This window comes from Chroicocephalus ridibundus, chromosome 2 (genome assembly GCF_963924245.1).
Source record: "Chroicocephalus ridibundus chromosome 2, bChrRid1.1, whole genome shotgun sequence".
NCBI classification, from domain to species: Eukaryota; Metazoa; Chordata; class Aves; order Charadriiformes; family Laridae; genus Chroicocephalus; species Chroicocephalus ridibundus.
The window spans coordinates 71,662,150-71,686,033 of record NC_086285.1 but is presented as its reverse complement, the minus strand read 5'-3'; the positions used below and the strand labels follow the sequence as shown (position 1 = coordinate 71,686,033).

General features: G+C 45.8%; 3 protein-coding genes across 6 annotated transcripts in view; 1 reads left to right on the top strand and 2 right to left on the bottom strand.

Moving 5' to 3' along the window:
* The window catches only part of RANBP9 (RAN binding protein 9), a 41,454-nt gene extending 34,671 nt beyond the window's left edge, over nt 1-6,783 (top strand). Inside the window, exons 10-14 of one of the 3 annotated variants that reach the window (XM_063325838.1) lie at nt 69-216; nt 1,859-1,932; nt 4,328-4,479; nt 5,180-5,291; nt 5,656-6,783. In XM_063325838.1, the coding sequence (XP_063181908.1) occupies nt 69-216; nt 1,859-1,932; nt 4,328-4,479; nt 5,180-5,291; nt 5,656-5,786 (617 nt within the window). In that variant the 3' untranslated portion in view covers nt 5,787-6,783. Of the gene's footprint in view, nt 1-68; nt 217-1,858; nt 2,027-4,327; nt 4,480-5,179; nt 5,292-5,655 lie in introns of those variants that run through there. The other 2 variants (XM_063325837.1, XM_063325839.1) reach the window with 2 other exon arrangements.
* Nucleotides 6,784-7,037: 254 nt separating this feature from the next.
* Nucleotides 7,038-10,872, bottom strand: NOL7 (nucleolar protein 7). Its single transcript, XM_063325842.1, has 8 exons — nt 10,580-10,872; nt 10,440-10,500; nt 10,296-10,354; nt 10,074-10,105; nt 8,960-9,065; nt 8,194-8,315; nt 8,039-8,116; nt 7,038-7,445 (listed from the first exon to the last, which is right to left on the bottom strand). Exons 1-8 carry the CDS (start codon nt 10,747-10,749, stop codon nt 7,372-7,374), a joined length of 702 nt encoding a protein of 233 aa, XP_063181912.1. The 5' UTR covers nt 10,750-10,872; the 3' UTR covers nt 7,038-7,371.
* Nucleotides 10,873-10,943: 71 nt separating this feature from the next.
* On the bottom strand, nt 10,944-22,591 carry SIRT5 (sirtuin 5). Of its 2 annotated transcripts, none has more exons than XM_063325840.1 (9): nt 22,523-22,591; nt 22,072-22,204; nt 19,408-19,541; nt 17,719-17,944; nt 16,048-16,135; nt 15,066-15,119; nt 14,051-14,174; nt 13,106-13,221; nt 10,944-11,171 (listed from the first exon to the last, which is right to left on the bottom strand). In XM_063325840.1, exons 2-9 carry the CDS (start codon nt 22,184-22,186, stop codon nt 11,096-11,098), a joined length of 933 nt encoding a protein of 310 aa, XP_063181910.1. In that variant the 5' UTR covers nt 22,187-22,204; nt 22,523-22,591; the 3' UTR covers nt 10,944-11,095. The 2 variants fall into 2 exon arrangements, with proteins under 2 accessions (XP_063181910.1, XP_063181911.1); XM_063325841.1 differs by lacking the exon at nt 22,523-22,591 and adding an exon at nt 22,313-22,418.
* Nucleotides 22,592-23,884: the final 1,293 nt, after the last annotated feature.

Sequence of the window (23,884 nt, the reverse complement as noted above, 5' to 3'; positions counted from 1 at the left end):
TCGCTTCTATAGATCGGTACTTACAAATAAGTTTGTAGGTGATTACAGCTGTTAAAACTTTCTTTCAGGGTTTGAAAGTAGTTGCAGTAATGGAGTAATATCAAATAAAGCGCATCAATCTTACTGTCATAGTAAACACACGACCACCAGCTTGAATGTACCAGAGCTCAACAACATAAATGTATCAAGATCACAGCAGGTTAACAGCTATTCCAGGTAAATAATTTTCAGATGCTTCTAACTTACATTAAAGCTTGTGTTACGCATGTGTGTTTTATTGCAGAGAAGAGTTTTCAGTGGAATTTGATGTGATTCTTTTCAAGGACAGTTAAAACAGTGTAAGGGTCCAGCAGCTTGGGATCACTCTAGCATGCTTTGGTTTGGTTTTAACTGCTCAAGCTCAATAGGCTCTGTTTTCTCCTGTTTCATTAAAGAAATGCAATGGACAAAAATAAATTACCTTGCTTATAGCTATTTCTGGTCAGTTTTGAAGTTGTATAGTGAAGATGAACTAGCTCTCTGCCACTTGGGATTTTAATTTTAACCACTGACATTGATTTAAGCATGTTGCATGTAGGTAATGAAAAGTTTTCCAGATGCTCTCCGTTTGTGGCAAAGTAAACACAGTTGAGATGCGTATGAAATGCGGACTGCCTTCCATTGCACACACAAGAATTGTTTGCCTGCTCAAAGCACTGTCACTTGGGCAAATACATTCAATTCAGAGAATGAAAATAGATGTATTAACCAGGGTTAATGTGGTTACTAATAACCAGTAAATACTAAGCTCTGGGTTGCACTGATGCAGCAGAACCTAATTTGATGTGAAATACAACAGTACTCGGCTGCATTGTCCAGGATGGATTCCCAAAACTACTGACTAGGATGTCGTGGTGATAACAAAAACTATTTCGGTCTGATAGTGACGATTAGGGAAAAAAAGTAAGAGTAACAATTTACTTTTTAACTTCCTGATTTGTGTTTGCGTCAACAATTGCTTCTGCCGAAAAGCCTGGCAGTGTCCAGGCAACTTCTGAGATTTTTCACAGGAGGAAGACAATTCCTTGGCTGTGGTGTTCCTTAAAGGAAGCTGAGTATTTTTGGTTGCTTAGAAGCAAGATATTAAACTTTTAAACTGAATGTTTTTGGTCTTGAGAGGGGTTTTAGGTTGTCATTCTCCACGATGAAATAGAACAGGCTAGGATGTAACTGTCAGCAAAGCTCAGTCCCCAAAGCCATGCTGGTGTTTTCTAAAAGTGCTTCTGTGACCTGCTGTGAGCAAAGTGTGGTGAGGAGTTGTATGCTCTGAATTTGGCTCTGAGTGATCTTCAGTGTCCTGGTTTACTCAGAATTTGCTTTGGGTCTGTCGTTTCTTTCTCCTGTCATTCCACGGAGAGTAAATGAGAGATCAGGGCTTTTTTGAAAGAATTATTTACCTAAATATGATATTTTCAATGTAGGCTGTATATTGAGTTAACTGTGGTTAGAAAAAAAAACAGTGGGAATAGCATATTTTCTCCAGCTCTCTATATATACAGATATATGAACAAGGAACTTTTTGGTATGTATTTAGAAAGTGTTGCACTACTTACTCCTGAATAATGGTGGTTGTGATTTATTTTTCACCATCTGAAATTGTTATTTTACTGAACGCTAATGTTATTTCAGAGAACCTTAAAATTTCCCTGGTGCTCTGGTACCACCAGTTGCTGTGGAAAAAACCTGTGGTCTAACTTGGTAGTGTTTAAAGGCAGCTATTCGGTAGCCAAGATGAGGAAGTACTGTGCTGAAGTGGTGAAGAAGATACGCCTAAGTACTTAAATATGAGTAAAACTTCTATTTATTGCTCTCTTTTCAGCAATGATGTAGACATGGAAACAGATCACTACTCCAATGGGGTTGCTGAGACTTCATCCAATGGCTTCCTAAATGGTAGTTCTAAACATGATCACGAAATGGAAGAATGTGACACAGAAATGGGTCTGCAGTGATATTTCTTACATTTTTATTAAGTGATGGCAACAAGGTTATGTTTTTACTTGCAATGCTTCCCAACTTGAAATCTAGGGATATTAGCTCAAATCTTCCTTTTGTTTGTTTGTTTTGCTGTTATTAGATGTAAATCTTATACCCACTGATTTAGGTGGTCCAATGTCAGTGTGAGAACAGGGGAAATTGGTAACTCGTGGATATTGAAACTAGCATCAATTTCTAAGGAGGTACCTTTGAGAAGAAACATCCTGTTGCGCAGCACGCCTGGGTTAGGGTTGGCAGATTGCTTCTGCCTCTTCCTCTGGTCCATAGTTCTCATGGCATCTTTGCACTCCACAGTAAGAGTAGAAATTCCAAATCATTTAGATTGAAGAACGCAAAGTGCTAATATTAAATGCTCAAGAAAAGAGCTATACTTGGGAACTGAGATGTTAAAAAAAGAAAAAAAAAAAGTTTTCCGCCAGAAAAATATGCTGTTTTACATAGGTGTGGTCTAAAAAATAACTTTGTTTTACTTAACCTGCTTTATATTCAGTCATACCTGTTAATGTTCATGACAAATGACTTTAAATACCCTCTGATTGCCAGCACACCATAAAAAGATACTGTTTACTGTCGGTTACGGTGGTAATTGTCCCTGTCCAGTAAAGGCAGTTGGATCACTTCAGCGCTCCAGGCTGGAGCTTAGCGAATGGTTGCTATTGCTGGCCGTGTCTGAAGAAGCGGAGGAGTCCAGCCCAGCCATTTCTGCAGTTGCAGAACTATCGTCTCAAACAATTCATTTAACCGGACAGCAATTAATAGGTAGTTTAAATGAAATGTGAAACTCAGGACATCACTGGTAAACGTTCAGAATGCAGTAGTACTTACAGATGTCTACGAACGCTTCACAGTTCTGAGGGTGTGTGCTGCTGCTGCTGATCATGCAGCTTTGCGGGTAAATACTAGGTAACTGGGTTGAAAAGCAAATATAATTGTTACAGCCCTGGAGGGGGAGATTCAAATTTCCAGGCTGTTTCTCTGCATTATGCTCTGAAACCAGATAAAAACAAGGCCTCATTTCTGTGACAGAAAAACCAGAACACTACTTCTACTCTCTTGCAGCCTTTCCCACAGCAGCTTGCTGTGACAAGACGTGAAGCGGCTGCGCAGGGTCGTTTGTGGTTGTTTGATGTAGTTGGTTTATGCCTTTGGAAAGTCATGTCCTAGATTGGGCTGCAATTAGCAACAAGCACCCCTGCTTGAAGACTTGTGGGTGCTTCACCTTTGTAAAACAGAAATGTGGCTCCACAACCTACATCGTTTACTCCCCACAGTTTGAGTTTGGTGATTTTTGTTTTTTCTTTTTGGTGCTCTTTTTTGTTTTCCAGAATATTTATATACTTTCCGTAGTGCTGTGTACATAATGTTAAGTAGGCAGATTTTTCCCGAGGTGCTATGTTCACGTTGGGGAAAAAAAAAAAAAGAAAAAGTGGCCACTTATAAATCCTTGTTTGAAATAGTAGTCAGAATATGTCACTAGATAGCAATGTTAAAACCAGAAAGAAGAATGGTTTTGTAATTAAAGTGTACATCAAAATCCTGATTCAAAACTCGATTCCACTGATGAAAAAAAGCAAGGAATGGATAAATGCTTTTTTTTTTTTTAACAGGTTGCTTTAGTTGTGAATTTTAAAAAGGCAGAACTTTCAGAGAAGCCAAGGGTTGATTTACTATTCATAAACTGCATCTTTTAAAATCACTAGTATTGGTGAATATTGTAGCAAACAGTAAAGAAATCAGTTGTAGCGTTCTGCTTGGTTACAAAGGAGCCTGAAATGACCAAATTATTAACCTAATATATTCTAGAAGGAGTATGAACAGTCTAAATGATCATCTTGTAGCACCATCAATCATTGCTGTTTGGAAAGTCAGGGGTTTTTTACCTCTATTAGCAGTTCTGGACTCGGCGTATTTTCAGCAGTGCAAAGCCAAAGAATTAAAAAGGTAGCTCTGTGTGGACTTCTATTGTTGTCAGTATTAATTTTGAACTCCCATAAAATTTTAGGGTAAAACATTGGGTTGTAGTATAGTTAGTTGACTAATGGCAAAGGCTGTCTGCACATGCTGTTTATTTTGCAACGGTTAATTTTTAAACTAAGTCTCTTAATGTTTATAAAGGAGCAATTCAGCAGTGCTCGGCATAGGAGCGCATCATGCCAGGGCCTCTGGCCTGACGTGCTTTCTCTCTGAGAGGGCAGATGTCTTTTGAGTGGAATCAGTGCAGATTCTCTAGATCCATAGATTGTTACTGTCAGCTCTATTAGCGGTGGTGATGACGATATCATTTTTGCAGAAGTAGATTCAAGTCAGTTAAGACGTCAGCTATGTGGTGGCAGCCAAGCGGCTATTGAAAGAATGATCCATTTTGGAAGAGAATTGCAAGCAATGAGCGAGCAACTAAGAAGAGAATGTGGCAAAAACACAGCGAATAAGAAAATGCTCAAGGTATGTTTCATGTTGAAAGCGCGGCGGTAAGGTGAATAACTGTGCTGCCCAGTGGAAACTTCCCACAGCACACAGCATTGCAGTACTGTTCTGCTTTAACTTCTGGGATTTTTTTAGGTTTTTATTTTTTTGTGTCTGAGAGCAGTATTCTAGTCAGCTGTGGTTGGGATGTGTAGCATATTCGCAGGGCAGGTAATCTCATACCGTAATACAATTAAAACCAGAGATTAATTTAGCGCTTCCCTCTATCTCCTTTCTGACCACAGAGCTTGGGCCTCTTGAATCAAAGTGCTGTTTTCAACTCGAATAATAAATGAACTGCAAGAAGGAGGTTTGATACAGATGCCTAAAATGTGCTTTCTTTAGTATTCTCTGTGTTAATTGGTTAACCTTGATTTGAGACTGCTCTTAAAAAGAATTGCCCTGCCAAAGACTGACTGTATGCAATTTTCAGTGTTTTCTTTTTCCCCACCGCTTACTGAAATACTGTTAAATTCATCTACCCGTATAGTTTCCAGTTGGGAAAAACACTGCTTGCTCAAAGTGGAAGAAGTCATGTTACAGGGGTTTTTTAATCCATTTTTATTGATGAAGGACACTGACTATCACCTTCATGATTCTGAGTCAAAATAAGACAATAGTCCTCGTTTTCACTAGTAGAACGTAGCTGTGAGATGTAATAAAAATCATCTTTCCGCAGGACGCGTTCAGTTTACTTGCATATTCAGATCCCTGGAGCAGCCCTGTTGGAAATCAGCTTGACCCGATACAAAGAGAACCCGTGTGCTCTGTGCTCAATAGTGCAATACTCGGTAAGCGAGGCCTGGTGGCTTTCACGCGTGGTCCTGCCATCATCTGCTGGGCTTAGGACTGGGCTGGCCCAGTGATTAACGAAGTACAGCAATGTTGTGGGTACCCTCTTATTAAAAGAGGGGTAGTTTTGGGGGCATATCAGCGTAACAGACGTAATCGTCTTTGTTGTTCAAAGCAAAAAGGGGCCTATTCAATAATGGTGCGATGCAGGGAATTTGAAAATGTCACTTTGTTGCTTCTGCTGTCTTGCAAGTAACATGGGAATTTTGAAATTCATGATTTAAGCGAGCTTAAAATTTAAGTTTTCAGTGCGTTACTATGCAACTAATGAGGTATTGCAACTGCCACTTGATTCTTCTTCAGAGACTCACAATCTGCCAAAGCAACCGCCACTTGCCCTAGCAATGGGACAAGCGTCACAGTGTCTAGGATTGATGGCTCGATCGGGAATTGGATCCTGCGCGTTCGCCACAGTGGAAGACTACCTACACTAGCTATGCATTTGGAGAGCTGAACGGTGGCGTGGCATATTCAACGTGGAAAGTAGACCAGCTCTGCTGACTGGAATTTGGAATTTTAATTATGTACTAAGGACAAGTCTGTTGCTTTATGTTGCTTCCTAGTTTACAGCATGATGCAAATGATTTCTAACTTAGTGTTAGGAGAAAATTTCCATCTTTAAACCTCTTAGACAACTAAGAGTTGAAAATATCACTGATAACATCAGACATCCAAATTGACAAATACCGATCCTTTATAAACGATTGTCCAAAACAAACCAAAAATCCTGCTACCTTGTGGTGGGACGGGAGAATAGAAAACATGGATGTATTAGCATGTGGGTGATGTAAACGTCAAGCAGGATGACTTGCCAACCTCCACCCCCATTGTTACATAGTTCAATCAGTGTAATTTGCAAAATGCATAAACACCTGATGGTTTGGATATATAGTGTTGATGGGAAGAAATGATATTTTTTAATGTGTACTGTAAAACTTGAATTACTCAGGAGCTGAGTGAATATGTTTGTTGCTACTTACAATCCCAACCTGTTGATCTTAGTAGTTTTTTTTGTTTTAACATGGTCTTTTCAACTTTGTTTCCTTGTTTAACTACAGACAGCTTCTGTTGTGTAGACTCACCAGTTTAACTGTTGTATTATAACAGTATTACATGTCAACACAGTGTGGTTATGACCTATTTATATAAAAACCAAATATTTAGTCAATTTACAGTCTTAATTTAATCTTTGTACACCTTGCATTTTTAAAAGTGCTTAAATAGTACTATATTGCAATAAAATGTAGTGATATCATAATTAACCAGCCATTAAAAACTTACTTCTACATACATGGTAGCATGGACTCGTATGCTACGTTTCCTTGGTTCTGGAGTTCTGTCCTAGAGCAGCGGTTCTGAGGTAGACCCATGAATTCAGCATGGTGGCCTGCCCCTCCAACCAGGGATGCCACTTCCCTGCATCTGCAGCAGCTGGCCTCTCAAAGGTTGACTGTGTTCCTGCCATGAAGCAAGTCAAGGCACCGAGTGAAACTTCAGTGCTCCCTGAAGATCGGGGAAAAAAACTTATTCCTTTAAAATAACCATTGAGGCTGGGCAAGAAACGTCCCTGCAATGTGAGCTGACTTAATGATTCTCCCATTAGGATACAGCCTTGCTGTAGAGATGCAAATAGCTGAAAAAGCAGGAATAACTGACTGTTGGTAAGAAACGCAGCGTCCAGAACAGTAAGTACACATTCGTCTTTATTCTCTGCAAAGGAGTTGCCTCATGGAGGCAGCTCTACAAGCCTGGTCAAAACACCAGCTGTTCTACATCACAGTCACTGCCCTGGCCCAGCAGTTTCTCAGCTTCTCCAACCAACTTCTGAAAGGGGGAGGGAAGAGAACAGGGAAATAATTTCAGGCACGGCATTGTAACAGTTAGTGCCTTCTGGTGGCTGTTGGGTAGAGCTGAAAGAGGAGCACTGATGGAGACGTGGGGAAAAAAAACCTGCTTTGTTGTGTTGAGAGCCTAACTTTCAGTAAAAGTCCTTAATTGCATCTTCTGAAAAAGCTGCCTTCACACTTGTTTTTTCAGCTGTGTTGAGAGCCAACGTTTTTTAAACCTTATTGCTCTTAGCTTTTTTTCTTGCCCTTAAAAAAAAGAAAAAGCTGTTAGTTATCATTTTCTTAGCCCATCTACTGGAGAAGCAGCAATCCATTGATACTGCAGCATTTCAGAACAGAAGACGCAACTGGAAAGCTGATAAAGATTCACATACAACAGGTGGCTTCCAGTGGTAGAGGCCCAGCGTGTGGCTGTAACGTGTCTGTCCCTGTTCCTTTCTGTCGTGTCATTTTTATGAGGAGAAATAGGTGCTATTTCCCTGTGCTCACACAGAAGTTCTGGGATCTTGGCTTCTGTGCTTTGTTTTACGCATACCTGAAATGACTTCCAACACCTCAGAGGTTGTCGGCTGAAGAGTATTTATTTTAACAAGTAAACATGGCTCTAGGCCCAGATGCTATTTCTTAATGTACCAGAAATGAGGTAGTTTTTTTCAAGTTCAGCCCACTCAGGCTGTAGTGCCCTGCTGCCCTTCCCTTAATAGTGGGTTTTTTTCGAGTAAGAAGGTGTCTTTCCCTCTAGCATGGGAAAGGGTGTTTTGGTTTTTTTTTTTAAAAAAAGTGTAATTTAAATCATATATGCATAAAGTAGGACCTGCTTTGGCTTTTTCTATACTCACCCCACGATTTGTCCACAAACTGAACTGCAGCTTTTTTAACTGGGTCTCTCTTGTTTTCAAGGGAAAAAAATTCATTTGCTGAAATGGAGATGAGTGTTAATTAAGTTTAACAGAGGCAAATCTAGATGTAGCCCCACCCAAGAAAAACTGCTTACCCTGTACCCGGTTGGTGTCTGGTCCATAAAGCTGAGTGTTTAAAAAGTCTTTGGCAAGCTGTTGGTGGAGGCCTGTTAAACTCTGATCTTTTAAGCGCACAGCCGTATAGTTTCCTTTTGGCCTAGTTAAATGAAGAGATGTAAATGCCTGTATCATAGTTACAGAACAACAGACGCACTAGCCCATGCTTTCCTGTTTGAGCACAACAGGGGCCAGTGCTGATGTCTGATACTCGGCCATGCTTTTGGAAAAATTGGACCAAGACCTGTCATCATCATCATCATATGCCGTTATGTGCCCTGAGTAGTTCCTCAGGTCTCAAACCAGCCCCACCAGAAGCTAGCGCAATTCGTCTATAGGGACAGCAGTGACAGAGAACTGGGGAGGGGAAAAAGCGAAATGCAGGAATTCAGTGCTCAACAACCAGACCTGTAGCAGCACGTAGCAGAATGTCTACCGCTGTGACTATCTATCTACTGCTGTGCTTATGACTGCACAGTTATCTCACAGCAGTTATATTAAAATACATATTAAAATTACTTTATAGATTTAGATGTGTGTGTGTGTATTTTACAAGTATGCTGCATCACAAGCATATTAAAGGTGCTTTTGGTACATAAATATGCTTTCCACCAGAGGAAGAGCGGCAGGAACAGCAAGTGAAGAAGAATACAGCCAATGACAGAAGAGCTGCTGTGATGCCCCCTCCCCAAGCCAGCAGAAGCAGTGCCAACACACCAGGACAGCATACCTCTCCCAGCATACCTGACAACCTTTCTTTGCTTGGCTTTCTTCACCTGCCTTTGGGCTTGGTCCTGCTCTTCAACTTGATCCTGTCTTTGCTTTGCAGCCCCACCTCCACACTGTTCACCTAAAGTAAATTTAATAGAACACAGAAAAAAATTCCAAACATTATGAATCAAGAGCTGTAAGGAAGAGGAACAGAAATGAAATAACAATGCTGTGAGAAATAAGATGTCTTTGGTTAACTCAAAGAGGCATTTTTCAGAAGCTCCAACTAATAAGAACTAGAAAGTGTTGCTCTCACAGAAGGGCTGTGAGAGGGAGGGGAAGAAGCACGCCACAGGGGAGCCACCCCAAGTACTACTAGCCAGCTTTCCCATTCCTGGGCGTCAACACCACAAAATGGGATTCCTCACAGGACACCAAATCAACGCAACACAACAGCAATATGTAATGTGCAAAGGGGGAGTCCAGCCTTGGCTTTGTTCTCGCCATTAAGTACCATGGAGACTGAGCATTCAAAGCATCATCCTGAGCTCAACTCTTGTTTGTGCCAACAGATTTTTTTTTTTTTTTTTTTAAACGATAATGAAGAAAAAGTAGCAGTTACATCATCCAGCTATATGAGAGATGGATGACAGAATTGTACTTTGAAGTATACATGAAGTGGGCTAGAAAACAGCAGTCATGAATACTCTAGACTCTTGATTCTCTAGTTCAGAATTCAAAAAAAAGTTACCTAATTTTTTACAGATGCTATTAAATTATAGTATGGTATATAAACCATCAAGGTGATTAAAAACTCTATCCATTAATAGCCTCTATAACTTAAATGAATGCTAAATATCAATCACCTTCCGGTAATCCCTGGTTTTTTTTTTCTGTTCTGATACCTGCCCACTATTTCCTTAAACACCTTGGGCTATTTTAACTGAAATCATTGTACAGCAAACAACTTCTGGAAGAGGTGCACAAATCGGGTTAAATATGACTCCAAGTCTTTCCCCTCACACATTGTCAGACTTTCAAAAAGTCTCTGTACCAGAGTGCAAGGTCCCCTCCCCGCCCCCCCGCCCCCATTGCAGCTCTAGCACAGAAATGAAACCCCCGAGGTAGGGGGGAGCAAAAGGCATACCTGGGTCGTCCGCCGCATCTTGTCCCTCGGGTCTGTGGAAGGCGAAGACATAAAGTCACTCCACCAGTTCATCCTCCCTCCCTTCACTCCCAAGCCACGAAAGCTCCCGTTTCCCCCCAGCCTCCCCACGCCAGGCCGCGAAGGGGCCGCACCACGGGCGGAGGCAATAGGCTCACCCGGACGCCCCCCGCACCCGCCCGTCCCTCCCCACGGCCCCCTCACCGTGCGGGCGGCGCGGCGGCCAGCTCCTGCAGCACGGCCTCGGGGAGCAGCTTCCGTCTCTGCGGGGAGAGGGCAGTTAGCGGGGCGGCGAGCAGCTGCCGGCCCCGGCGGGGGCGCGAACCGCGGGGTGAGGGGACTCCGTACCTTCTGCTCGACGAACAGCTCCTGCCGCCGCCGCCGCTTCTCCTTCAGCAGCTCCCGGTGCCTGCGGGGAGGCGGGAGGCGCCGTCAGTGCTTGGGGTGAGAGGAGGGAAAGGGTGGTGGTGGGGGGTGGGTGTCCGTACCTCCGGGCCGCCTCCCCCATGAGCTTCCGTTCGGTCTCGGCCACCTCCCTCGCCGCGCCGAAGGACACCTCCTCCGGGGCCTCATCCTCCGAGGAAGGCGGGCTGAGGAGGGCAGCGGGCAGCCCACGCTTCCCTTTCGCCGCCGCCGCCGCTTTCCTGCCCGGCGCCATCTTCCTCCCTCACGCCACCCGGCCGCCCCGGAAGCGCTCCCTGCCTTCCGCCCGCCGCCACCCGCCCCTTGCGAGGCGGGACTCGCGCCCAGCGGCCTCTAACGGCCTCCAACGGCCGCGCGCGCGCGCGCAGACAGACGAGGCCCAGAGAGCGGCGGCCACCGGAGGTGTCGGCGGCGGGGCCTGAACTGGCCGCCCCGGGCCCCGCCGCCCGTTTATTGCCGTGGGGAGCAGGAGAGGGGACAGCCCGGCCGCCCCGCCGCCTCCCTCCACCCACACGCCCGCGCCCCCGCCGCGCTGGGTCCCGCCGGGCCCGGCCTTTGCCCCGCCGGTCGCTCCGAGGTGCTCAGGAGATGATCTCCGTTTCGTGTCGGGCCAGCGCCGGCGGCAGGGTAGTCCCGCAGGGGCCCGGGAAGTGGAACCTGTAAGGAAAGAAGCAGCAGCCGGGTTTTGTTTTTTTTGGTTTTTTTTTTGTTTTGTTTTTTTTTCTGGCAGTGCCCGAGTGCATTGGGCAGGCAGGTTAGTCCTGCTGCTGAGGGAGGGGGCTTTGGCCTTGTAGGACCTAGGGTCAGGCTTCAGCTTCACGGTTGTGTTGTCAGTGTAAGTTAATTTCACCAAGAAATCATAGAATGGTTTGGGTTGGAAGAGATCTTAAAGATCACCTAGTTCCAATCCACCTCCCACTAGACCAGGCTGCTCAAAGCCCCATCCAGCCGGGCTGTGAACATCTCCAGGGATGGGGCATCCACAGCTTCCCCGGGCAACCTGTTCCAGTGCCTCACCGCCCTCACAGTAAAGAATTTCTTACGAATATCTAATCAAAATCTACCTCCTTTTAGTTTAAAACTGTTACCCCTAATCCTATCACTACATGCCCTTGTAAAAAGGACCCCTGGATGTAAAAAGGAACCTGGACGAAGGGATAGAGTGCACCCTCAGCAAGTTTGCCGATGGCGCAAAGCTGGGGGGGGTGGCTGACACACCAGAAGGCTGTGCCACCATACAGAGAGACCTGGACAGGCTGGAGAGCTGGGCAGAGAGAAACCTTATGAAATTCAACAAGGGCAAGTGTAGGGTGCTGCCCCTGGGGAGGAATAACCCCATGCACCAGTACAGGTTGGGGGCTGACCTGCTGGAGAGCAGCTCTGTGGAAAGAGACCTGGGAGTCCTGGTGGACAACAGGACGAGCATGAGCCAGCAATGTGCCTTTGTGGCCAAGAAGCCCAATGGCATCCTGGGGCGCATCAAGAAGAGTGTGGCCAGCAGGTGAAGGGAGGTCATCCTCCCCCTCTACTCTGCCTTGGTGAGGCTGCACCTGGAGTGGTGTGTCCAGTTCTGGGCTCCCCAGTTGAAGAAGGACAGGGAACTGCTGGAGAGGGTGCAGCAGAGAGCTACAAAGATGATTAGGGGACTGGAGCATCTCTCTTATGAAGAAAGGCTGAAGGATTTGGGTCTCTTCAGTCTGGCAAAAAGACGGCTGAGGGGGGATCTTATCAACGCTTATAAATACTTAAAGGGTGGGTGTCAGGAGGATGGGGCCAGGCTCTTTTCAGTGGTGCCCAGTGACAGGACAAGAGGTAACGGGCACAAACTTGGACATAGGAAGTTCCACCTAAACATGAGGAGGAACTTCTTTACTTTGAGGGTGGCAGAGCACTGGAACAGGCTGCCCAGAGAGGTGGTAGAGTCTCCGTCTCTGGAGACATTCAAAACCCGCCTGGACGCGTTCCTGTGCAACCTGCTCTAGGTGACCCTGCTCTGGCAGGGGGCTTGGACTAGATGATCTCCAGAGGTCCCTTCCAACCCTATGATTCTGTGGTTCTGTGAAAAGTCCCTCTCCAGCTTTCCTGTAGGCCCCCTTCAGATACTGGCAGCTGCTATAAGGTCTCCCTGGAGCCTCCTCCAGGCTGAACAACCCCAGCTCCCTCAGCCTGGCCTTATACAGGAGATGCTCCAGCCCTTTGATCATCTTTGTGGCCCTCCTCTGGACCCGCTCCAACAGGTGCATGTCCTTGTGTTGGGGGCTCCAGAGCTGGATGCAATGCTCCAGGTGGGGTCTCAGAGCAGAATAGAGGGGGAGAATCACCTCCCCTGCTGTGCTGGCCACGCTTCTTTTGATACAGCCCAGGATGCAGTTGGCCGCCTGGGCTGCAAATGCCCCAAATGCCCATTGCCGGCAATCTTACTAGCACAATCATCTTTTCTTACTAGAAAAAAATAATATTTCTTAAGCATTGGGGGAAAAACTAGATCGTGTCTGTTTAAAATTTTTCTAACCATTTTAGCAGTTCAATGCAAAAGACGGTGAAGACAGAGGGGACTAAAGTTTACTAGTTTAAAAACTGCAGAGCTTTACCTGAATCTGTCTGTAGCAGGAGTGGCTTCCATGTTAAACTCTGCAACTGGCACTCCTCTGGCAGACACCTGAGGGGCAAACATAGCGGCAGGATACACCACGGAGGAGGTCCCCACCTGCAGAGACAGGGCAAAAAATCATGAGTGTAGCAGGCCACTAGTTAAACAGACAGAACCAATCCAACCCACAAGGTAAGGACCCTTCTCAGAACACAGGAGGCGGAAAACCACTAAAGCATGGAAGATCCCTACTCAAATGAAACCAAATCGATATCTGTTATTTAGTGTCACTGCACATGTAGGTATTTAACATAGCGTAAGAATCAGGAATTGTTTCTCTGATGCAACTCAAAGCCTGTTTGTGCATTATAACTATAGATTTAAAAAAAAAAAAATCCCAGAAAGACCTTTGCCTGCAGGAAAACAAAACAAGATGTTCCTTCTGTTACTCAAGATTGTTCTGTGAAGGGTACACAATATTCTGAGCAAGTGTTTTGGTCAGCGATCTGGAATGTACGTGGCATGTAAACAACCTCACAAAAAAAGTAGCACGTGATAACTGCCAGCTGCCTTCCTACAACATTGTGTCACCTTTTTTTAAACTGAGCATCAAAATAATTATATTTTTCACTGTTTGAGAAATTCAACAGCTAAACAGTATTAGCTAACCTTTAATACTTGAACCTCTAACTCCTGTGTACGCTAGAGGCAGACTGCAGATGCCAGCTGAGCAAGATGCACACGTGCTGAACCTGTTAGCTTCTGAGTAGTCTATCCACATTTTCAAACCTTGTGGCCTTTTAATATTTTACGCTTAACACTAGAGAGTCCCCCAGGGGCTTTTGGCTCCCCTGGGGAAGTGCAGACGCATCTCCTTTACCCAGGGGCTGCAGTGCCCTTCGCGTGGCTTCCCTGACGGTTAAGAGGTAAGGGAAGCGGCACTCACCACCAAGCAGAGGTCGCATATCTCAAGCTCCTTCTCAACTGCTGTGAGAATGTCAGGATCCAGGGTTTCACCAAACCACACAACATGGGGACGGAGGAGCCCATTGCAGCCGTCCTCCTCGCACCTATTTAAAAATCACAACGTCACGGCATTACGCTGCTGACGGGGATGTTTCAAGCTGCAAAATGGCAAAGCAGATTTCATTCTCATTTGGGCATGTCTCACCAGCCCTCACTTCTTCTCCCTTCTCCTTCACAGCCCTCCCCACACCCTCCTCTACCACGTGCTGGACTGAAGGCAGCTGAAGCCGTGCTACATGCGTGTGTTGGAAGTACACACATGCCGCCTCATCACACAGAACAGGTTGCTGAACAGTTTGCTCAGCTCAGATACTTAATTGCGTCTCCCCCTTACTCAGCTCCTGAAATGCATGAAACTTAAAACATAGCATGTGCTACAGACTTCGGCCTCCATCAACTTTAATAAACTGGCCAACAGGTTTTTAAGGAGAATGTCAACTGTAAGACAAAAGCATCATGTTCACCTCTTTTCCTTAGGAACCAGATGAAAAATAGGGTGGTTTCTTGCATCTGCAACTAGCTAAGGCGAAGCTTCAGCCATTATAAAAAAAGCAGCATGGCACATTTAATGCCTGCAAGGGACTGTGCAGTGGCTGTACCCCAGCACGGTATTCCAGGCTGACTGAGTTTCTTACTGCATTTCTCCTACTACACTTCCTACAAAACCCCTGAGTTTAGGCATGTTAAAGCTTGCTGCTCAAGTACACAAACATGCAATCCCTTTAGCATCATGGTAAACTTCTAGTTTAGACAACTTCCTGTTGTCTGCTGTCTCCTGTAACTTTAATTCATTTCTCTGGGCTGAAGTCCTCCCCTCTTTTTCTCCTGTAGAATGTCTCGGTGTCCTTCCAAAACTATGTGAGCAGTAATATAAGCCTTCGAGATGCACAAAGCATGAAGAGGTAACAGCAAAAAACAAAGCGGTCCATACATACTGAGGAAGGTCTTCAACTGGAATTGCGGCGTCTTCTGTTTCAGGATCCGGAGCCCTGAAGTTACAAAATTGAAATACATATTCAGTCGTATAAAGTACACTTTATATGTTAATAAAAACTCTGAAGCACACTCTCCAATCAAGGAATCTTTGTGACTTCAGCCTACTTCAACACCTACTACAACCCTAAAATACCACACACAGGGCAGGCAGGCATTTGTCCAGAATTATCCCAGAGCTGAGCAGCTGTAATAAGCTGGGCAAAGTCTGTCAAAGGCACAACAAGTATTTACGGAGCTATCTAAAGATCTGGTGAAATGCAAAGGGAAAAAAACCCTAAAAATCTATGAGCGTATGCCTGTCCCCTGCACCTTATTTTTAATGGTGAAAAGAAGAGGATGAATAGAAAAAGGAGACCGAAGGATTCTTCTGCAGCTTTTTGAAGTTGCAGAAATCCTGGGAACTGACGCTTCCCTCCTGATTGTTTCACACATCTGTGTTTTGAGACCCATAATCATAACACTGTTATTGATGAGTTGAAAGACAAAAGGGGCTCAAGAGATGCAGAAGAGGACAATCCATGTATCAAGTGATCACAGTCCAATTTAAGGAATAAGCATCCGATTTAATAAAAAACCTGGGAGGTGAAGAGGATGGGAGTAAGCACACATTCTCAAAGAGTACAATTAGTTGATGCCCCATATGAGAGTTTCCAACCATCTGAAATTGTTCTAAGTAAAACAAATATAACGTTGTGCTAACTGAGAGATTAACAGTTATCCATTCACAGACTTATGTCTCCCTGATGTTACTAAACAGTATATTTGCGTCTCAAAACAGCTGTGTAAAATTTAAGCGTTGATACTACTAAAGGAAAATGGGGTGGTTGACTGATACTCCTGTACGCTCCTAAAATGGCTCCTTGTCTATTGAACAGCAGACAAAGTAGAAAATACAGAGAGTTTACAAGGCAGATGTATTACCCTTTCCCGGCCAATGCGGGGCATATCGGACTCTTGTAATTTGCAGCCACGTTTCCACAGTTGGTGCATCGAGTTTTAAATAAACTACCTGAAACGCACAAAGAGAAAACATCAGGGATCGAGCGATTGCTGTGAGGCATGGCTCATGTCGTACGAGTGCTCGTGTCTATCCCGGATGGCCTGTATTTGTCTTTGAAGACGATACCTGGCGGGGAACCCGCCGCATGAACGTAACAGCCAAGTGTTGGAACCTGGCAGCGTTATGAACGAGACGCTGTTTACACAGCGCGTACACATCCTTCTGTTCAGCATCCCACGGTGACCAGCACCGTAGTTAAGCACAGACCGGGCCCAGCAAAGACAGACGCAGCCCTTTCAGCTGAAAGGCGGCGGCGACCAACAGTACCAGTCTCTCTAAGCTGTGACTTAGCACCTTGTTCTACCTCACCACACGACTAATGCACAGCCTTGTAAGAGTGTTTCAGAGGAAAATCATTATTTAAAGTATCACTGACGGAGATGATTTCTGCTTATTATTTCTCCCCTTAAACCAGAAATGTTTTCTAAAAATAAATATATATGCTGTTTAACGCTATTTTGTTTTATGCAAACTCCCCAACCCCAAGACTTCTGTAGAGTTACTGATGTGCTGTAGAGAGGCACAATACTACCAAGAGTTTAAAATTGGTTCTATTTTGTAAAGAATAAGGATAATCAAAATTAAACTATACCCAAGGCTTTACCCTAGGATCCACAACTGCAAAAAAATCCGTGCAGGTTTCCTGTGTCCAAATCACAAAGTAGCGATGGGAAATCCCATTTATACCTTTTGTGATACGTAAGTTAAAAAGCATCATAGTGCTGGAGGAGCAGGATGGGACTTTGTCCTGGGAGACTTTTCACTCTGCGGCAGGGGCTGCGGAGTGGAGAAAGGAGGAGTGGGGGCACCTCAAGGGATGGAGAAGGTCCTCCCCACCCTCGTCCTCTCCACAACCCTGGACTTCCTCAGGTCCAAAAGCCCCCGCTGATGCCCCATGGGCTGCACCTACGTTGTGCTCCTCCAGCACTTTGTGGGAGAGAGGACAGGAACAAGGAATGCCACTAACTACAGGGAAGAGAGAGGGAGTCCCACTGGCTGCAGGAGAGAAAGGTTAAGGGAATCTCATCCGTTTCCAGCCCCTTGTTCCTCCTGTAGCCAAGGACCACAGAGGTGGGTCTTTGAAGAACAGGACAGGACAGGGGGAAAGCACCGGGGCTGGGAAGACCAGCCTTGCCAATACACTCGTTACTGGTGGCAATACTGGTGTGGCACCACCACTACCACACAGTGGAAATCCTCATGGATTCTTTTCCCCTTTTCTAAGCGAAATCAGCCAAGTGTCACTATCCACATGTACTCAAGTGGACCTGAGGCAAAACTGAGCAAGCGGGAAGGGAGAACCAGCTCCTGCGTACTGTCAGAAACCAGTAAAATAGAAAGATGAGAAATAAAGAGAGGCTACGAGGTATCTGAAACAACTTCCAAAAGAGAACAGGGTGATATTGTAAATAACTTCATGCAAGTCATTATCATTTTAAAGACAAATTTCTTTTCTCCCAGCACTTATTCTGCTCTCTCTTCTCCCCCCCGAGGTTTGCTGGCCTGTAGCAGACAGGTAAGTTGATTCTTACCGTGAATTTCTAAGAGGTGCTTTGTGCCTGCCTTTCTGTGTAGTTCATCGATATTCTGAGTAATGACCACAACGCTCCTTCCTTGCTTGCTCAGTCGCTTTTCGCACTCTGCGATGGCAATGTGTGCAGGATTCGGATGTTTACTCAACATCACTTCCCGCCGATAATGGTAAAATTCCCATACACGAGAAGGGTTCCGCGCAAAAGCCCCCGGGCTAGCCAGCTCCTGGAAAAGACATAACAATTCATTCTGCCAAAGAAAGAGCAAGAAAACCCCCTCCCCAGATGAATCCTGGTAGTTGACTCTCATTTACGCTGCTACCAGCACAACAAGATAATCAAAAGCAGATTATTTATAACCAGATGCAGTTGACGAGAATATAGTTCAATAGCCCTTACGAGGATGACAAGTCAAGTATCTTATCAAATGAGGAAATAACTGATATCGATGGCGTGGTACATGGTTTTACGTAGTACACTCGGACCTTATTCTGTGCTGCCCTACCAACTGTGAGGAGTTTAGTACAGCACAAAGGAAGAGGAGATATTTCAATGCACACGATCTTTGGCATTCAAAACTCTCTTTTCTGCAGCAGCCATAAAACTCAGCATCATGTGGATATATTTCCTTTACTAGCAATTTCTTTTCTGTCTTAAGTGTAACACGAGCCAAATTACAGCCATTGTCAAAACCAAAGTCTAATATCACGGCTTTTATGTGCTGGTAAAATCTAAGCTATACTTTTCACACTAACTTTAATTTTGCCTTGTCTTTTTTTTTTAAACGAGGAGTAGCTCAGTCTAGTGCTTCAGTGCACAATTCTACTGATGTAAAAACGCTGAATGGAAGCTTTCTGATGCAGAAGGCATTTATACACACACATGCGTTATTTGAATTGGTAGACACTGAAAGAAAAAACACATCTTTAGATTCAAACCATTTTGAAAAAAATCATCTCTCCGACCCCTTCTTAACTTCATCAAATCTTTCATGAATGCCGTCATTAAAAAACAGAAAGACGGCAAATGTTATTGCAGTGTTTGGGGTAAGTTAGTGGCGGTGTAAGGGTTACTGGAAGCACCTGCAGCACCACGCAGGGTCAGACTCAGGAGGCACCGATGCAACTGGCACATTTTGCCGCGGAGAGAGACAGAGCTTGTGGGAGAACTGAGGACCATGAGGAACCCTGCCCCCAAACAAACAAACAAAAAAAACAACAAACCCTAAAATATTTTTAAAGACTATTAGGAGAAACCAAGATTAAAAGAAAACAACTAGTTGGTATCATCGGTTCTGTCCTTTGCTATTTTGGTAAATGGTTCTTAAGAGTTTAAAACAGGAAAGGCCCCATGAGGTAGGAAAACGGTGAGGGTGTCAAAAGATGAGCAAGCAGCTAAGCTGCAAGGCAGCAAGAAAACAAGGAGGTAGAAAGACGCAGAGCTGTCTGCAAGAACATTGTTTTTCCCAAAAAACTGGTAAACCAAAGACAGAAAAGCAGTTGCAGCCGCCCAAAGCAGCCTCCCAGGGCACGGGGGGAGCTGCAGGGAGAGCTCCATCCCCACCAAACCACCACCGGCACACTTCCACCCTCGAAGGTGGAAGCTTCTTCCCGGCTTCTTCTGACCCTTCACGCTCACCTACCTGATGAACAGAGAAGGGCAGACATGTGCCACCACCTGTGTACCTACCTGGGCTTGCCACTTTCTCCAGAAGCCTCCAGCCCCTCTGAAGGTGGGAACTCCGCTCTCCGCGCTGACACCGGCTCCTGTGATAATGGCTATATGCTTCGCCTTCGCAAACACTTCTCGAAAATCAGCCATATCTACGTGTGGGGAGGAAAACCGGACAGCTCTTCAAACACTTACGCTTTGACATAAGAGGCCAGACAGACAGTGCTGGTGGACTTAGGGCTTCCACGTACGCCTCCCGTAACTTCAATATCAGAATACCAATTTTTTTTCTGAGTTTCCATATATTGGAATTTGAAGGGCAATTCCTGGAGATCCTCAAAAATACACATGAGCAAGCCCAGTGGGGTAACGTGGTAAACTATGAATACACTCAGTATGTGAAAGACAGAGCCTTAAGCTAAACCCCCACACCAGATGCTACCTTGATAATAACAGTTGCCACCACCACCCAGGAGCAGTTTGCTTTCTAATTGTAAGGTAAGATGCAGAGATGAAAAAGATTTATGCTTTGTTACAAAGTATCGCCTTCAAAATTAAGGTAATTCGAGAAAACGCATTTCCTCCAGCGGCATCTTGCCCATTTTTTAGGTTTGCAGTTGTATTTTCTATTTTTGAATGTATATTCCCTCCATTTTTCCCTGCACGGTAAACTAACTTGGGAAAAAGACAGGAGATTTCCTTCGTGCTTTTCTAAGAGTCAAAACAAGATTAAAAAGGAACAGGTCAGCTACAGAGAGACAAAAAAAATTCTCTTCCAGTTTACCTCAGATACTAATTTTAAAGCAACATATTTTAGAATCACAGAATGGCTGAGGTGGGAAGGGACGTCTGGATAATGGCTAGTCCAAACCCCCTGCTCAAGCAGCGTCAGCAGGAGCAGATTGTCCAAGACCGTGTCCAGTCAGGTGGCTTTTGAGTATCTCCAAGGATGGAGACTCTCCCACGCCTCTCTGCACAACCCATTCTAGTGTTTGACCATCCTCACAGTAAAAAGGTTTTTCTTGTGTTCAGATGGAATCTCGTGTGTTTTAATTTGGGTCCACCTTGTCTTCATTCCCTCCCATCAGGTGTTTTTACCCATTGATAAGATGCCCCAGAGCCTGGTCTCCTCCAGGCTGAGCAATCCCGGCTCTTTCAGCCTCTCCTCACACGTCAGATGCTCCAAGCCATTTATCATCTTTGTGGCCCTTCGCTGGACTCTCTCCAGTAAGTCCGTATCTCTCTTGTAATGGGGAGCCCAGACCGGACCCAGCATTCCAGGTGTGTCTCAGCACTGCTGAGCAGAGGGGAAGGATCACCTCCCTCCATCTGCTGGAGACGCTCTGCCGAGTGCAGCCCAGGGCACCCACCAGCCTTCTTTGCCACAAGGGCTCATCGCTGGCTCATGGTCAAACTGGTGTCCACCAGGACGCTCAGGGCCTTTCCTGCTGTTCAGTCCCGGCCTGTCCCGGTGCACGGGGCTATTCCTCCCCAGGGGCAGGACTTGACATTTCCATTTGCTGAACTTCGTGAAGTTCCCATAAGCCCACGTCCCCAGTCTGTCAAGGTCTCTCTGGTTGGCAGCATGACCCTCTGGCGTATCAGCCATTCCTCCCAGCTTTGTGTCATCTAGAAACTTGCCAAGGGTACACTCTGCCCCATCATCCAGACCATTAATGAAGGCGTGAAACAATTTTGGCCCCTCTATTGACTCTTACAGTACACCGTCACCACTGACTGGCCTCCAGGTGAAATCTGACCTGCTGATCACAGCCCCAGTCTTTGCATTTTACTGGGTGTTTGTTTGTTTGTGTTTTGTTGTGTTTTTTTCCAACCAAAGGCAGGTAAATTTTTATAAGGAGAGACAGTAGCTGGAGAAACCCCAAGACCCACACTGGAGAAGCCCCAAGACCCATAGCACAAGAGCCGTAGAACTAGGCAGAGAACACTACGATTCTGACGCCTGCTGTTGCAAACCAAACCTCAACAGCCCCGGAACGTGTAAAGATGAGGCCAAAAGCCCCCCTAGTCCAGTCTCCAGGCTCCGACAGAGGCCCAGTGCTGATGCTCAAGGCGGCAGAAAAAGCAAGTGCACCCTGGCTACCCAACTCTTCGGGGTTTTGCCGTCATACCCGTGAAGTTCTGTGCCCAGTTTTCAAGTTAAAGCACATCCTCGAATTGAAAAAAAAAAAACCAAAAGAAACAACACAAACCGCAGAACCCCCCAAACAAACAAAAAAGAGGATATTTGCTATTAGACTGAACAGGGCACCTGGGGCTATCCAAAACCCTGCTCCTGCATCGTTGCAAGCGCTCGAGGCCCTCCGTAATTCTTGTACAAAGAAATAAGGAGTGAGTTTTATTACCCATTAGGAGTATGAAAAGGAAATGCAATTAACTAGCATTAAATACTAAATACAAGTGCTAAAAATGCGCCACCAGGCAATCACGCTGACTGCAACTACGCGAGGGTTTTTGGAAATATACAGAATACAGAGAGAGAAGATAAATTTTAGCAGCTAGGGGAAAAAAAGTAAATCAACTCCACGCTCTTCTAAACGTTTTGAATTAAACTATAGATCTCACCTACGACACGAAACCTCCTGGAATTTCACATCTAGCTTAAAAAAAAAAAAAAAAAGACCTGCGGAGGACGCTAAAGCAAATTAACAGGCGCCTTACTTGAACTAGGACGAGCCATTTCCAAGGACAACTTGTGTTTCCTCGAAGCCGCAGCCCGAAGACACGCTGGGGAAACCAACCTCCTCGCCGTCAATCGCAGGAGACTCATCGGCATCCCTCGGAAACACTCGACCTGCGAAGAAATAAAGGAAAAAAAAAAAAACCAAAACAGGTATAAATATATATTTATTTTTTTTTTCTTCCCCCCCTGTACCTTTAATTCCCCCCCCCCCCAATCAACCTCAGCGCTGCAAAACACATCTCGAAGCTGCCACCCAGCCTACGTGCAGCCGCCCGCCTGCAGAAGGGCGAAGGGGAACCGCGCCGGAGGACGGAGCCCCGCCGAGGGGGAGGCGGCGGCGGCCGCCGCCGCCTCCCCCTCGGCGGGGCTCCGTCCTCCGGCGCGGTTCCCCGGAGGCCGCGGGTTCGCGTCCCGCCGGGGGCAATTTACCGGTAGCCGGTGGCTCCGCCGCGCCGAGGCCGAGGCGTGCGGCTCCCCACGTCCCGCCTCCGGGGTTTGCGGGGCGGACCCTCGGCTCGGCTCCGCTCCGCTCCGCCCCTGTCTCGCCTGTCCCCGTTAAGGTCCCGCCCGTAAGGCTGCGATGCTGAGGCAACAGGGACAGATCGCTTTTTTTTTTTTTTTTTTTCTTTTTAACGAGGAAGGCTCTTTTTAGCTTGTTTTTCCGCAGAAAAAAAGACAGCGGCCGCTTTCACCCGGGCCTCTTCCTCTCCACCCTTCCCCAGCAACTTTCAATCTCTTCAATCCTTTTCAGTCAAGCTGAGATTTCACTCCCCCCCCGCCCCCCTCCATGAATTCTGCAAATTACCAGCTCAGCAGATTACGAGGACCCCAAAACACGCACCCAGCCTTGGGAAAGGCTGAAAGGCACGTCCCACCATGCTCCATGAAGTGCTCTTTTAAGTCATAGAATCACAGAATGGTTCGGGTTGGAAGGGACCTTAAAGATCACCTAGTTCCAACCCCCTGCCATGGGCAGGGACACCTCCCACTAGACCAGGCTGCTCAAAGCCCCATCCAGCCTGGCCTTGAACACTTCCAGGGATGCGGCATCCACAGCTTCTCTGGGCAACCTGTTCCAGTGTCTCACCGCCCTCACAGTGAAAAAACAAAGTCCACCACCCTCTCACCAGCCCAGGGAGCAGCTCTGGCCTCTGACCCGGCCCCTGGGTACGGGCACAGGGAGCGACAGGAGGGCAGGGTGTGAAGAATACCCAGATGTTGCTCCCATGGCCTTGCAGCCCAGGTTTTCTTCATTTCACTGCTTCACAGCGCTTCTTGCCACTTACATCATAACAGCATATAATATTCTGCCTCCAGCTACAAACATGAAGTCTTTTGTGGGGGAAGATTCGAGAGCGCCAGCAGCACTGATTAAACACTCGGCTTTTGCTTGCTGGACTCTACTGGCTGTTCTCCAAGCACTCCGGCCAAATCTCCATAAATGCATGTACACTTGAAAAAACAACACACAATAAATTCAGAAAAGAAGATAAAGGCCAGCATCATCTCCTCCAACACCGTAACTATCCCGATGGTCAAAATCATGTAAATCCATCTGGACTGGGAAAACCACCGAGACAACAGGTTTGTTCTGGCAGCTCCGACAAATGAGGGATTGGCTCTGCCCTACATTATTCGGTATTATGACCGGGGTTGTTTTTTTTTTTAAATTGAGGTTTTAATATGGATTGTACATCGTGCTTATTAGGCGGCGTATTTCAGATGCTGGTTAAGGTAACATTTAAAAAAAACAAAGCAATTTGCAGTTGGACCATCACCACGGTATTCCAC

Coding starts and splice junctions, on each gene's coding strand:
- NOL7 (XM_063325842.1), bottom strand. CDS start 10,749: ATGGCGCCGGGCAGGAAAGCGGCGGCGGCGGCGAAAGGGAAGCGTGGG. Junction 10,501..10,579: donor ATGGGGGAGGCGGCCCGGAG/GTACGGACACCC, acceptor GCCTCCCCGCAG/GCACCGGGAGCTGCTGAAGG. Junction 10,355..10,439: donor AGCTGTTCGTCGAGCAGAAG/GTACGGAGTCCC, acceptor CTCTCCCCGCAG/AGACGGAAGCTGCTCCCCGA.
- SIRT5 (XM_063325840.1), bottom strand. CDS start 22,186: ATGCCGATGAGTCTCCTGCGATTGACGGCGAGGAGGTTGGTTTCCCCA. Junction 16,136..17,718: donor GCACCTCTTAGAAATTCACG/GTAAGAATCAAC, acceptor TGTGCGTTTCAG/GTAGTTTATTTAAAACTCGA. Junction 15,120..16,047: donor CCCGCATTGGCCGGGAAAGG/GTAATACATCTG, acceptor TTGTAACTTCAG/GGCTCCGGATCCTGAAACAG.